Source organism: Zootoca vivipara, chromosome 11 (assembly GCF_965207765.1).
Source record: "Zootoca vivipara chromosome 11, rZooViv2.hap1.1, whole genome shotgun sequence".
NCBI classification, from domain to species: Eukaryota; Metazoa; Chordata; class Lepidosauria; order Squamata; family Lacertidae; genus Zootoca; species Zootoca vivipara.
In genome coordinates this window covers 15,312,232-15,325,515 of record NC_142594.1, presented here as the reverse complement: position 1 = coordinate 15,325,515, position 13,284 = coordinate 15,312,232, and the positions used below count along the sequence as shown (strand labels likewise).

Sequence of the window (13,284 nt, the reverse complement as noted above, 5' to 3'; positions counted from 1 at the left end):
ATCGGAAGGTTGGCTGTTCAAATCCCCGCAACGGGGTGAGCTCCCTTTGTTCGGTCCCAGCTCCTGCCAACCCAAATGAGATTTTGATGTGTATTAATTACTCGTTTTGTTTTGTTTTTGTTTTTTGTACTTTCTGTGTTTTTGCTATCACTTTTTGTAATATTAGAAAACCAATAAAAATATTCAAAGTGCAAGTAGATAAATAGGTACCGCTCTGGTAGGAAGGTAAATGGCGTTTCCGTGCACTGCTCTGGTTTCGCCAGAAACGGCTTAGTCATGCTGGCCACATGACCCGGAAAAACTGTCCGCGGACAAATGCCAGCTCCCTCGGCCAGTAAAGCGAGATGAGCGCCACAACCCCAGAGTTGTTTGTTACTGGACTTCACTGTCAGGGTCCTTTACCTTTACCTTTTTATATATCCATATCCATATCCATACACACACACACACACACACACACACACACACACACACACACACACAAGTTGATTGACAGTTGCCCATTATTACGGATAAAGTTGAGGCTTGCTCTCTGTGCTTTCCATCTGTTTGACAACGAGGTACTGTATTGCAATTGGTGTTGATTCAAGTTTTGGCAGATTGCTCAGAGGGCTGGCTTTTAAACAATAGGAAAAGGAAATTTCTGACGTGACCAATGAGGCATAAAATAGGTTTGCTGGTAACCAAACATATGGTAGATAAAATGCTGCTTTCACTCCCCCCCCCAATGATATTGGGCATACTGTAGCATCATATTTAGAATTCTCTCAGGGACACTAAAAGCTTCGAAATAAGTATTTTTGTGCAACATTCTGCTAAGAGTAATTTAAGTCATTTTAAAAGTTAGCTTATATAAGTTCTGTTCTGTTTTTTGCCTATATAGACTTTCATTTATTTCAGATGGCAACATTTATCAAGGAAGCAAATCCTAAGGGCTATAAAAATCTTTTTATTTTTGCCTCACATCAGGAAGTGTATGACAAATATCGCATTCATGGCTTTTGAAATCCCCAAAATATTCCGATCTGTTCTTGTCCCAAAGTATTGAGTTGTTATTTTTTACTAATAAGATAATGGTACATATTTTTCCCTCCGTGTAAACTGACAAGAGAAAATATCTATGTTTTATAATGAAAGTCTTTACTCCAAATATTATTTTTTAATGCTCGGAAACAATTCTCTTATGTGGGGTGGGGAAGCATATTTAACTAGCAGACCTATATAGAAGAACATTAAAATGTGCGGACTTCAGAGTGGCTTTATGGTATTTATGAATCACGCTTTGTCGAACAGAGCATGGGGAGATGTATGTCAAAGGATAAACAATAAAATAACACCAATCAATGAAAATAAAATATTCATAAAGTCACACTAATGGAAAAAACACCATCCATCCCTTGCTTTTTTTTGGGGGGGGGGCAAACATATCAAACTGAAAAGGTGTGGTTAAGAAAGTGTCTTTAACTGAGGTTCAAATCCCAACAATGAAGGGAGCAAGCACAAAAAGGAAGGTTATTCCACCAAGCAGGATTGAGCCATTTAGTATTGGAGGAGGCAGATACTTGGGTCTTGTGCCGCTAAGGGCTTTATAATATAAACTGTTACCAACACCTTGGGTCCAGTAGCTTACAGGTAGCCATTGCAGTGCAAATATACCTGCAAAACACTTCAAAACACTGGAGGTCTCAGGGCAGTTCACAGAAAATACCACAATATATAAAATCAAAATAAGAACAATAACCCAATAACCATAGCTGCCAAGTTTTCCCTTTTCTCGCGAAGAAGCCTATTCAGCATAAGGGAATTTCCCTTTAAAAAGGGAGAACTTGGCAGCTATGCCCAATAACCCCCCCCCCAAGAGCCATATTTTCAAAGGGTATAGGATGTCTGTCAGGTCAACCAAAGGCCTGGTTAATAAGGAACGTTTTTGCCTGGTGCCTTGTTGTTGTTTAGTCGTTTAGTCGTGTCCGACTCTTCGTGACCCCATGGACCAGAGCACGCCAGGCACTCCTGTCTTGCATTGCCTCCCGCAGTTTGGTCAAACTCATGTTCGTAGCTTCGAGAACACTGTCCTAAAGGTGTATAATGAAGGTGCCAGGCGAACTTCCCTGGGGAGAGCATTCCACAGACGGGGAGCAGCTGCAGAGAAGGCCCCGTTCTTGTGTTGCCACCCTCCGGACCTCTCAAGGAGGAGGCACACAAAGAAGGGCCTCAGAAGATGATCTCAGCGTCCAGGGTAGGTTCATATGGAAAGAGGCGGTCCTTTAGGTTTGCGGTCCTGAGCTGTTTATTTATTTGCATTCAGCTAATATGGTATATCCTGCCAGCAGGTGTCCTGTGCAAGGTCTCCCACCTGTGCAATGGGCCTTTCCCCCTCTCCTCCCTTCCCAGCTCCCATCATTCCACTAGCCAATATATGCAGTTGTCAGGAAGGATGGCAGCTGTAGTCCAGCAACATCTGGAGCAGGCACCCCCAAACTGCGGCCCTCCAGATGTTTCGGCCTACAACTGCCATGATCCCTAGCTAACAGGACCAGTGGTTGGGGAAGATGGGAATTGTAGTCCAAAACATCTGGAGGGCCAAAGTTTGGGGGTGCCTGATCTGGAGTGACAAATATACCCCTTTCCTGATTTAACAGGGTTAAGTAATTTGCCTGATATTTTTTTTAACAGATAGTTGCAGTAGCTCTTTTTATACATACAACACAAATTTCTCATGAGACTGCAGTGAAAAAAAGTCCAACCACTCTCTCTCTCTTTTTGTTGTTGCTCAGAACTGTAAATCACATGTGCTATGAACTTGAATGAATGTTTTTAGAAAGAAAAACACCCTCACAGGAAATGAGGCTTAAACCCATATAGTTGACATGATGTTTGCTACAAAAGGCAGGAAATTCAGCGTTAAGGCCCACCTTCAGTTGGTGTGAGTGAAACATCATTTCTTTTCATTTTCCTTTCCATTTAGTTTTGTGTCCTATCCTAAGCCTTACTTAAGGCTAATCTCTGTGTGTATTTGAGCGAAATATACACATGAAGTGTTTTGCAGTGTATATTTGTACATACTGTATGTGGGCCTTGTTGTTTGTTGTGCATTTTGTATAGGGGTCCTCGTTGTGTTTTGTATTGTAACTGGCAATGTGCCTTTGCACTAGCCTGGCTCCTTTAAAAACGGTGCAGGGTTCATTATTTATACATTTTGGCCAGACCTCTCTGATTGCATCACCGTTGGCACCTGCATTGTTGTAGCATATTTGGCTCTTTGGGATGTTATAGTGAGAGCCAAATCTTTTATGTTACGGTATGTTATTGATTTTAAAATGAAAGTCTTACAGCTCTAGAGACTCTTGGTGTATGAAGTGCTTTTCTGGTTTTCTTTATTTTCACGGTTATTCTCTCAAATATCAAATCAACATAAGCCTGATTTCAAAGTGTTTACAATTAAACCTTTTTTTAACAAAACCCACAGTAGTCATATTCAGTAAGCATCATTGCTACAGCAGGGCTTTTACCTTTGTCTTTTCTTAAATAAGGAGGGACCCAGGTGGCACTGTGGGTTAAACCACAGAGCCTAGGGCTTGCTGATCAGAAGGTCGGCGGTTCGTATCCCTGCAACGGGGTGAGCTCCCGTTGCTCGGTCCCAGCTCCTGCCCACCTAGCAGTTCGAAAGCACGTCAAAGTGCAAGTAGATAAATAGGGAGCGCTCCGGCGGGAAGGTAAACGGCGTTTCCGTGCGCTGCTCTGTTTTGCCAGAAGCAGCTTTGTCATGCTGGCCACATGACCCGAAGCTGTCTGCGGACAAATGCCGGCTCCCTCGGCTTATAGAGCGAGATGAGCGCCGCAACCACAGAGTTGGACACGACTGGACCTGATGGTCAGGGGCCCCTTTACCTTTTCTTAAATAAAAGATACCCAGTCATCAATGGAAGATGCTTCTGGCTCTTTAATCTTACCACAAAACATCTTTGGAGCAAAGGCAGTTTTCCTTGCTTGTTTTACTTGCATGTTTCCATTCCATCTTTTCTAAACTTGCAAGAACAAATCCGTCAAATCAATAAATTAACTCACCACCGTAGATATGATGAGCCTTCCTATTTGTGGTGATAAAATATAATTACCACCTTCCACAATCAAAATCTGCTTCATTATATCTTTGCTTATGCCCACTATAAAATGCCAATCCAAAAAGGAATCCATAATATTGCATACTAAGGAGCTGATGACTCAGAAGCAGTTAGGTTTGCAAGGCAATGCCTTCAACAATAAAGGGATAATCACAGATAAGCTCCCACCACCACTACCACCACTGGGGAAAACTTACACTGCCTCTCATTTTCATTTACAACTCTTAGCAGGACTTCTCCAGTTGATCTTGTTGGGTGGGAGGGGGCAGTTTTAGTATGCTGCTGATATCTGAGATAAATCAACCCTGTCAATAAATTCATAAAAGTGATGAGTCTTTAAAAACAGATAGCCCTTGGGACTGCGAGAGGAGAGAGAAGCGCTCCATCCCTCTTGGGTTGACCTACTGAATTTTAGTGCTGCAGTTTCCTTCCTCCGCAATCCGAGCCTCTTGGGTTTGCCAGTCAGAAGGTCGGCAGTTCGAATCCCTGTGATGGGGTGAGCTCCCGTTGCTCGGTCCCAGCTCTTCCCAACCTAGCAGTTCGAAAGCATGCCAGTGCAAGTGGATAAATAGGTACCGCTGTGGTGGGAAGGTAAACAGAGTTTCCATGTGCTATGGCTTCCTTCACAATGTCCCATTGTGCCAGAAGTGGTTTAGTCAAGCTGGCCACACGACCCGGAAAGCTGTCTGTGGACAAACGCCAGCTCCCTCGGCCTGAAAGCGAGATGAGCGCCGCAACCCCATAGTCGCCTGGACTTAACCATCCAGACTCCAGGGGCCCTTTACCTTTACAGTTCATAAAGAGGGACAGAGCTCTTGTCTCTCCTTGGCCAGCCTTCTTACTCACCTGCACATAATTCCTTGTCACCTGTGGCTACCAGGCTTGTGCTTGAATATGGAGCTGAGATTACCAAACAAATATTGGACAGATTCACCATCATTCATCATCATTTTTAATTTGTATACCATCTTTCTATCTTACAATACTCAAGGCCAGGCATCCCCAAACTTCGGCCCTCCAAATGTTTTGGACTACAGTTCCCATCTTCCCTGACCACTGGTCCTGTTAGCTAGGGATCATGGGAGTTGTAGGCCAAAACACCTGGAGGGCCGCAGTTTGGGGGTGCCTGCTCAAGGCGGTTTACGAGCTGAAGAAACAATAATTGGACATCTTATAACAATCTAATGCAATACAAAAATCCTATATAATAAAGTGCAAGTGTCTCTGCGTCCAGATTCCCTGTGTCCCTGTGTCCGTGCTACTGCGCATGTGCCCTACGGACACAGGGATTGGATGCAGAGACTGCACGCACACACACGCGCGCTCTCCCCACCCCCACCTACCATTTCCCTGCGGCCGCCAACCGCTGCTCCCAGCCGGACTGAGCGTTGGCGGCGGGGAGAGCACGCGTGTGTGCGTCCAGCAAGGACAGGTCCCGGGGTTCGGAGAAGCGCTGCGCAAGTGCTTCTCCGAACCCGGGATGTCTCCTTCCTGTTGGCGGCTGGGGGAGAGGAAGGAAGGAGGTGAAAGGGCTGCTTTCTCCTCCTTTGTTCCTGTCCCCCTGCCGCCGACAACAAGGACAGGTCCCGGGGTTCGGAGAAGCGCTGCGCAAGCGCTTTTCCGAACCCTGGGATGTTCTAGCGCCCGTTTACTCAACGGGCTGAATTACACTAGTGTGATAATAAAACATAACTTTAAAATAAGCAACCTATATAAAAAAGTAACATTCAACAATCATTAGAATAGTACTGTAAATAATAATAATAATATAATATAATATCGGCATATAGATTCAGTTAACCTTTCCTCTTATTAGGATTTAGGTTGAGAAATGTGTGCTTGCAAACATCCCATTGCAAAAGAGAGCAGTGTAAACATCCAGAATATGTACCGTATGCAGTATCCAAGGAGCTCTTCTGTGTTGCTTGTTTGTGTTCAGAAGTTCACAGACAAAGGAGGCTGGTGGCCAGTTTCCAAAGAGATGATTCACTTTCCCTCTGGGAATTGTGATAAAATGGATGACTCTTTTTTGTGGTTGCTTGGAGGGTGTCTCTCTCTCTCTCTCTCTCTCTCTCTCTCTCTCTCTCTCTCTCTCTCTCTCTCTCTCTCTCTCCACACACACACACACACACACACACACACACACACCGTCCCGCTTCTGCAAAAGACTATGCACCCTCTCCAGTAAAAACAGACAAAATTCTTGCCCTCAAATTCTTGAAGAATGCTAACTCTCAATTTGTACTATATTTAGCTAATTACTACTTCATAGTACAGTACCACCTTATTATGTGCGCCCATTTCCGCTGAATCCAGATAGCAGTCTTGTCACTAGATGTTGTTGTTGAATCTGTAAAAGTGTGACAACTTCTGATACAAGTGACAAACCAAAAATTGCAAATCGAAAGGCTTTTCTGACAATCCTGTTTTCCTCCATGGGCTTGTTGTTGCAATGATTTAAGGACACATGCAAAACCTTTGCATCGGAATTGAAAGTCCACATGAATTATCCAGGAAAAGGAACAGTAAGCAAGTTCTGGCATGGCTCTAGATTAATCTTGATTACTGTATGGAGTTTCTGGGAAAACATTTTTTTGCCTATGTATACTTCCACTGAAATAATTCCAAGAATTCTGCCTTGGATTCAAGATTTCAAAGCAAGAACTAGACATTACCTTGGCAGATGCTTTTGCTTCCAAGCCTGTGTTTGTTGGGGTAATAATATGTTTGCCGAGGAGGCATTTGTAACGTTTCGAAGGTGAAGGGGTGCCCACTCTGCGAGGCCAGTTCGCCTGCCAAAGGCCTAGTTGCTTCCTGTTTTGGATCCTGGGTGGGGGGAAATGGAGAAAGGTGTTGTCAGGAAAGAATCTTTGGGGAGAGGGAAGGTTCGATCACCTCCCTCCCATCCACAAATCCTCTTCGCATTAACATTACCAGATAAAACCAGGTTTGGTAATCCTCAAATTGCCTCATGATCTGTGGCTTTAACCTCCAGGTGACCTTTTTGTACTTGGTCATTCTGAAGAATTTATTCATGCTGAAGTATGTGAGGTCATAACGGCTTAAGCATAAGAGAAAAATATTTTTCCCCAGTAGCTAGTGACTTTTTTTAAATAAAAAAATACTCCTTCATTATGCAATCATTTTGCTGGAAGGTGCTGTGAAATTTTAATATTGCACCATAATGGAAAACCTGCCATATCTCATGCCCTTCAACATTTAGGGACATCCTATTCAATAAACAACAACGACAACAACAACAACAACAACAACAACATTTATACCCCACCCTTCTGACTGGGTTGCCGCAGCCACTCTGAGCAGCTTCCATCCAACATAAATAAAAACATAATAAAACATTAAATGTTAAAAAAAACCCTCCCTAAACAGGGCTGCCTTCAGATATCTTCTAAAGGTTGTATAGTTTTTATCTCTTTGGCTTAGGGGTCAGATAGCTCCATACCCTCTAACATTTCTCCAGTAAAAATAGGGACATCCTAAGGAAAAGCGGGACATTCTGGGATCAAACCAGAAGCTTCTGTAAATCTGGGACTGTCACTGCAAAATAAGACACTTGGAGGGTCTGATTTGCTCTATGAGTCTCCATCAAATCTATGCACTTGCATGATGGCTATTTGCTCACAACAGCAGTGCTTGGAACTTTTTGAACTCCTACATGGGGTGAACCCAGACCTGGCTTCTGTGGTGTAGTGGAAGTGGTTTATACTCGCACTCCCTGTCCTCAAAACAAATCCTTCAGAATGCAGCCAATGTTCTACCACTTTTTGGAAGTCTGGTCTGCCTTCCATCTTCTTCCCCTCTGTGTGAAGTCGATGGGCATGTGGAAACACTGTTGGACAACCATCTTCATGATAGGTTTTGTGGATTCCACACACACACACACACACGGGGGAGTGGCAGGGCGAAGAAACTGTTTCCCTAGGAAGGCTGACTGTGCAAGGATGGAAATGACCTAACCTCTGTAGGATCAACATTTGACCTGTTCTTAACTGCCAGCTCCCCCACCATAGAAGCCAACTCCTAGGGCTAATGTCCCCTTGCCTCCCCCCCCCCACCATTAAAATATTTGAGGGGTCCAGGTTCCTCCAAAGTTGATGGGCAATGCCATTCACATTGTGTCTTGAAATCGATGATGTGGGGCACAGCTTACCTTCCCCCCCTATTTTATTCAAGCTGGCACCTCTGTTCCCCAGTATATGTGTGCGTGTGCTTCATGTTGGTACAGTGGTACCTTGGTTTATGAACACAATTGGTTCCGGAAGTCTGTTCATAAACTGAAGCGTTCATAAACTGAAGCGAACTTTCCCATTGAAAGTAATGGAAAGTGTATTAATCTGTTCCAGACAGTCTGCGGAGTACTTAAACTGAAGCGTTCATAAACTGAAGCGAACTTTCCCATTGAAAGTAAAGGAAAGTGGATTAATCCGTTCCAGACGGGTCCGCGGAGTACTTAAACTGAAGCGTTCATAAACTGAAGCATGGGTGTAATTGGTTCCGGAAGTCTGTTCATAAACTGAAGCGAACTTTCCCATTGAAAGTAATGGAAAGTGAATTAATCCGTTCCAGATGGGTCCGCGGCGTTCATAAACCGGAAATTCATAAACCGAGGTGTTCATAAACCGAGGTTCCACTGTATAGCAGTAAACAAGAATGGAGTCTTTTTAGTGCCAGAAGCGGTTAGGGTTAGAGTTAGCAATTTTTGGCAATCCTCCGTAAGAAAAGCTCAACAACTCTGTGCCATGTCCCCCCATTTTCTTAAATTTTGAGTCCCCCCAAATAGGGGGCATCTTATACATGGGAGGGGGCGTCTTATAGATGGAAAAGTACGGTAGTTTCTTTATAACAGGCAACTGTTTCTACCTGTAATGCTGTGCTTTTGATAATAGCAGGTGAGTTAAGATGTATTTCTTTGAGCTTTAGAGTGACACGTAGCTCATGCAATTCTTTTTGTCTGGATAAACCAAAACAAAAGAGCCTGGGCAATAGAAGATTGCAGAAGGTCCTCAAGTGCCATGTTATCAGCCAATCATATTGTTCAGGAAGCCTCAGTTGTATATGCGTGTTAGCATTTGATAACCTTCTGATAAGAAATAATAATAATAATAATAATAATAATAATAATAATAATAATAATAATAATTTATACCCCGCCCATCTGGCTAGGTTTCCCCAGCCACTCTAATTAGTGATCAATAACATTCAAAAGTGTGTTTGGAGAGGTGGAGGTGGGTTAGATAAGTGCTGATGGTTGTAACCTGCCTTCCAAACAGGTAGAGTTGGTAAGCAAGCAGGCCTATGATGATCGATGCTTGCTTTTACTTCCCGCTTGCAATACTTTAAGGAATTGCTCATGATAAAGATCAGTTTCGTGATGTATCCCTTTGCTCCGAAAACAGTGTTAAATTGCTTGTTTCTCTGTTGATCAAATTTGGAACGCCTTCTCCCCCACTCCCTCCCTTCATACCCGTGTTTATAGATACCTGCAATGAAGGATTACATTTCATGAATCTGATAAAATGGACTTTTGTACGCTAAAGGTTATAGATTTTTTAGATGTATGGTCCAAGGCCGCCTTGCCAGGGAAAGCTTTGCAGCTTATTTTAGTTTTTGTTTAGTACTGTATTCTATTTTATTTTTTTAAAAAAGTTTTGCCTGAGGTATGTTGATTAAAGGTTATGCCATAATAAAATGGTTAGCCTTCAAGGTGCCGCAAGACAGTACAGTATGTGGTTTTGACTTGCAGAAGGGTGATTTATTCCCGGTGACATAAGATTGATATTGTGAAGAATTATTTCATTTCTAAGGATTGTATTCAAATGTATTATACTCAAAAAGACCCACTGAAATTAATGGACCTAAACGTCAGTGGATCTGCGCTGTGTATGATTAATGTTGGATATTGCCCTAAAAGTCTGACCCATGTTTGTAGATCTCTGGGTGGCATAAGAAGAGCATTTGCAATGTTATCAAGCATAAATAAATGGCTCAGGACGGCAAACCTCAAGGACCATCTCTTTCCATATGAACCTACCTGGACCCTGAAATTGCCTTCTGAGGCCCTCCTTCATATGCCTCCTCGGTCAGGAGGGTGGCAACATGAGAACAGGGCCTTCTCTGCAGTGGCTCACCGTCTGTGGAATGCTCTCCAGGTGAACCAAGACGTTCACCTGGCGCCTTCATTATACACCTTTAGGCACCAAGCAAAAACGTTCCTTTTTAACTAGGCCTTTGGCTGACCTAATCAACATCCTATGCCCTTTAAAATGTGTCTCTTTTTTGGGTGTGTGTGTGCGTGTTATTGGATTGTTGTTTTTATTTTGATTTTATATCTTGTGATCTTTTGTTTGTGAACTGCCCTGGGTATAGGGCGGTATATAAATTCAATATATGAATGAATGTGAATAGCTATGCTCAGTTATCACCATTTTAGGTTGAAAAAGCTACCCCCTTTACTTCAGTAAACCTTTGCTTCTGCACATAGTGTATATGTAGGAACAAAGTAAATGTTTGGAACAAATGTAAATTTGTCATGTTAAATAAAGCATTTTTTTCTTGTCCGCAGCTGAAGATCATTTATCCAAAATGCTTGATGGCAAAATCAAAATCCCAGCACTTTGCAAGTTTTGTGACGTGATACCAACCAACTGTATGAATGAAGGCCATTGCATGAGTGGCTGTAACCTCACTTCTATATGTGAGGATAAGAATGAAGTTTGTGCTGCCGTCTGGTAAGTTCACTCTAGCTACAAACAAGCATGTGCATTTGGTTTACAATTTTCTTAACCCGCAGAAGTATAAATTAAATGTTGTTCAAAACTTGCGAAGTCAGGTATTCAATTCCATGTTTCCGCCATTCAAATAGGGTTGTATCTTTATTTTTTTGTTAAGTGGCTGTAATATATGCGCTTGTAATTTTGATACTTGGACAAAAAGTATAGAGACTGATGGCAACTAATCATTATTTTGGTTCTCAGTAAAGCATTCTATGTGTATAGCCTTAGCCCATGATTCTTCATTCCAAAATAAGAATGTGCAAGGTTGGTACTGATATACTTGCATTCTAGTACTAACAGAAATGCTACACTTGCCAAGCTTTTGATTTTCCTTGTCTCAAAAGAGATTGCGGTATCTTGTTGGCCACTGTGAAAACAGGATTCTGGGTTAGATGGGATCCAGCAAGCTCTTCTTATAGTCTTATGAATTATTCTTGCTTTGAGAGTATCAGAATTCCCTGGAATGTAGTGGTGACTCTTGATTTCAGGCACACATCTTAATGGAGTTGTGAAATCTGTCAAAACTGCAATCTGATGTTTCTAACCTGGATAGGTCATGGAATCAAATCACAAGATGTTCCTTAATAGTAAACTTTAGATGCATAGATAAAAGTGATGACATTACTTTGCTGTTTGTGTCTAGTAGGGACGCAGGTGGCGCTATGGTCTAAACCACTGAGCCTCTTGGGCTTGCCGATCAGCAGATCAGAATCCCTGTGATGGAGTGAGCTCCTGCTGCCCTGTCCTAGCTTCTGCCAACCTAGCGGTTCAAAAGCACACCAGTGCGAATAGATAAATAGGTACTGCTGCAGTTGGAAGATAAATGGTGTTTCCATGCGCTCTGGTTTCCATCACAGTGTTCCGTGCGCCAGAAGTGGTTTAGTCCTGCTGGCCACATGACCCAAAAAGCTGCCTGTGGACAAATGCTGGCTCCCTCGGCCTGAAAGCGAGATGAGCGCCGCAACCCCATAGTCGCCTTTGACTGGACTTCACCGTCCAGGGGTCCTTTACCTTTTTACCTTTGTGTCTAGTCAAAGAAGATGTCATGTACGCGTGCAAAATCTGCACAAACTAAAATACATACTGGCAACGTCTATATTATACTAATATAAAAGATCAGCAGCATGATAATTTTACAAATGGATACAAAATTAAAAATGAGCACTGTACCTATCACCGTTTCAAAGGTGCCAGATCCTTCTTTATATTTAAATCCCTTTCTAAAATATATACGGTAATTCTGTCCTTGATAACGTGCTATAGTATGTCAGCATTGGAAATATCGGAACAAAGTTACACATCCAGCTGTGCAAAATTATATATAAAACACAAGCTGCCTGAAAACCCGCCTTCACACAAGCCAAAGGAAAGAACAAACTGCAGTGTACCAATTTATTTTGATTTATTGGGCGTTTGGGTGTGTGTGTGTGTGTGTGTGTGCACAAGCTCATGCAAGTTCAAATTTTGCTGGATCTGATTTTTACCCTGCCTAGCAACTTTGTAAGGAGAACAGACAGTTCCAGTGCATGGCTGCTGGTAAACAAAAAGAGGGGCTTGGAGAAGTGTTAGCTGACAGTGCTGTGACTTGCAACAAGAGACCCATCACAGCATTACAGCACCCAACCATTCTGGATTCTAGCCAGGGCCGGATTTAGGTTTGATAAGGCCCTAAGCTCCTGAAGGTAATGGGGCCCTTTATGTGTCCAGCTGTCCTTTGTCAAGAACAAATTGCCACTGTTTTTTGTGTTGAATATATGCTGTATGGTCATTTATGGACCTAATAGGTATCTAAAGCCATTTGCACGTGCAGAATGTAGGCACCCTATACAGTGGTACCTCGGTTTATGAACACAATTGGTTCCGGAAGTCTGTTCATAAACTGAAGCGTTCATAAACTGAAGCGAACTTTCCCATTGAAAGTAATGGAAAGTGGATTAATCCGTTCCAGACGGGTCCGCGGAGTACTCAACCTGAAGCGTACTTAACCTGAAGCATGGGTGTAATTGGTTCCAGAAGTCTGTTCATAAACTGAAGCGAACTTTCCCATTGAAAGTAATGGAAAGTGAATTAATCCGTTCCAGATGGGTCCGCGGCGTTCGTAAACCGAAAATTTGTAAACCGAGGTGTTCAAAAACCGAGGTTCCACTGTATATAGAAATGAGCAAACCAGTGATGTTTTAGGGAGCAGGCTAGCAGGTGGGGCCCATTACTTACATCATAGGAGCCTGCACAACACAAAACAATGTTGCTGTATGTAGGTTTTATTTTATTTGTTTTTTATCTTATATTTTGGAATAATAATAATAAAAAATTATTATTTATACCCCACCCATCTGGCTGGGTTTCCCCAGCCACTCTGGGCGGCTTCC

The 13,284-nt window shown here is 42.7% G+C and overlaps 1 protein-coding gene across 2 annotated transcripts in view; it reads left to right on the top strand.

Moving 5' to 3' along the window:
* TGFBR2 (transforming growth factor beta receptor 2) overlaps positions 1-13,284 on the top strand; it is a 77,362-nt gene that overhangs the window by 15,829 nt on the left and 48,249 nt on the right. For both annotated transcript variants that reach the window (XM_035130371.3, XM_088654241.1), the window contains exon 2: positions 10,705-10,870. In XM_035130371.3, the coding sequence (XP_034986262.2) occupies positions 10,705-10,870 (166 nt within the window). The remainder of the gene's footprint in view (positions 1-10,704; positions 10,871-13,284) is intronic.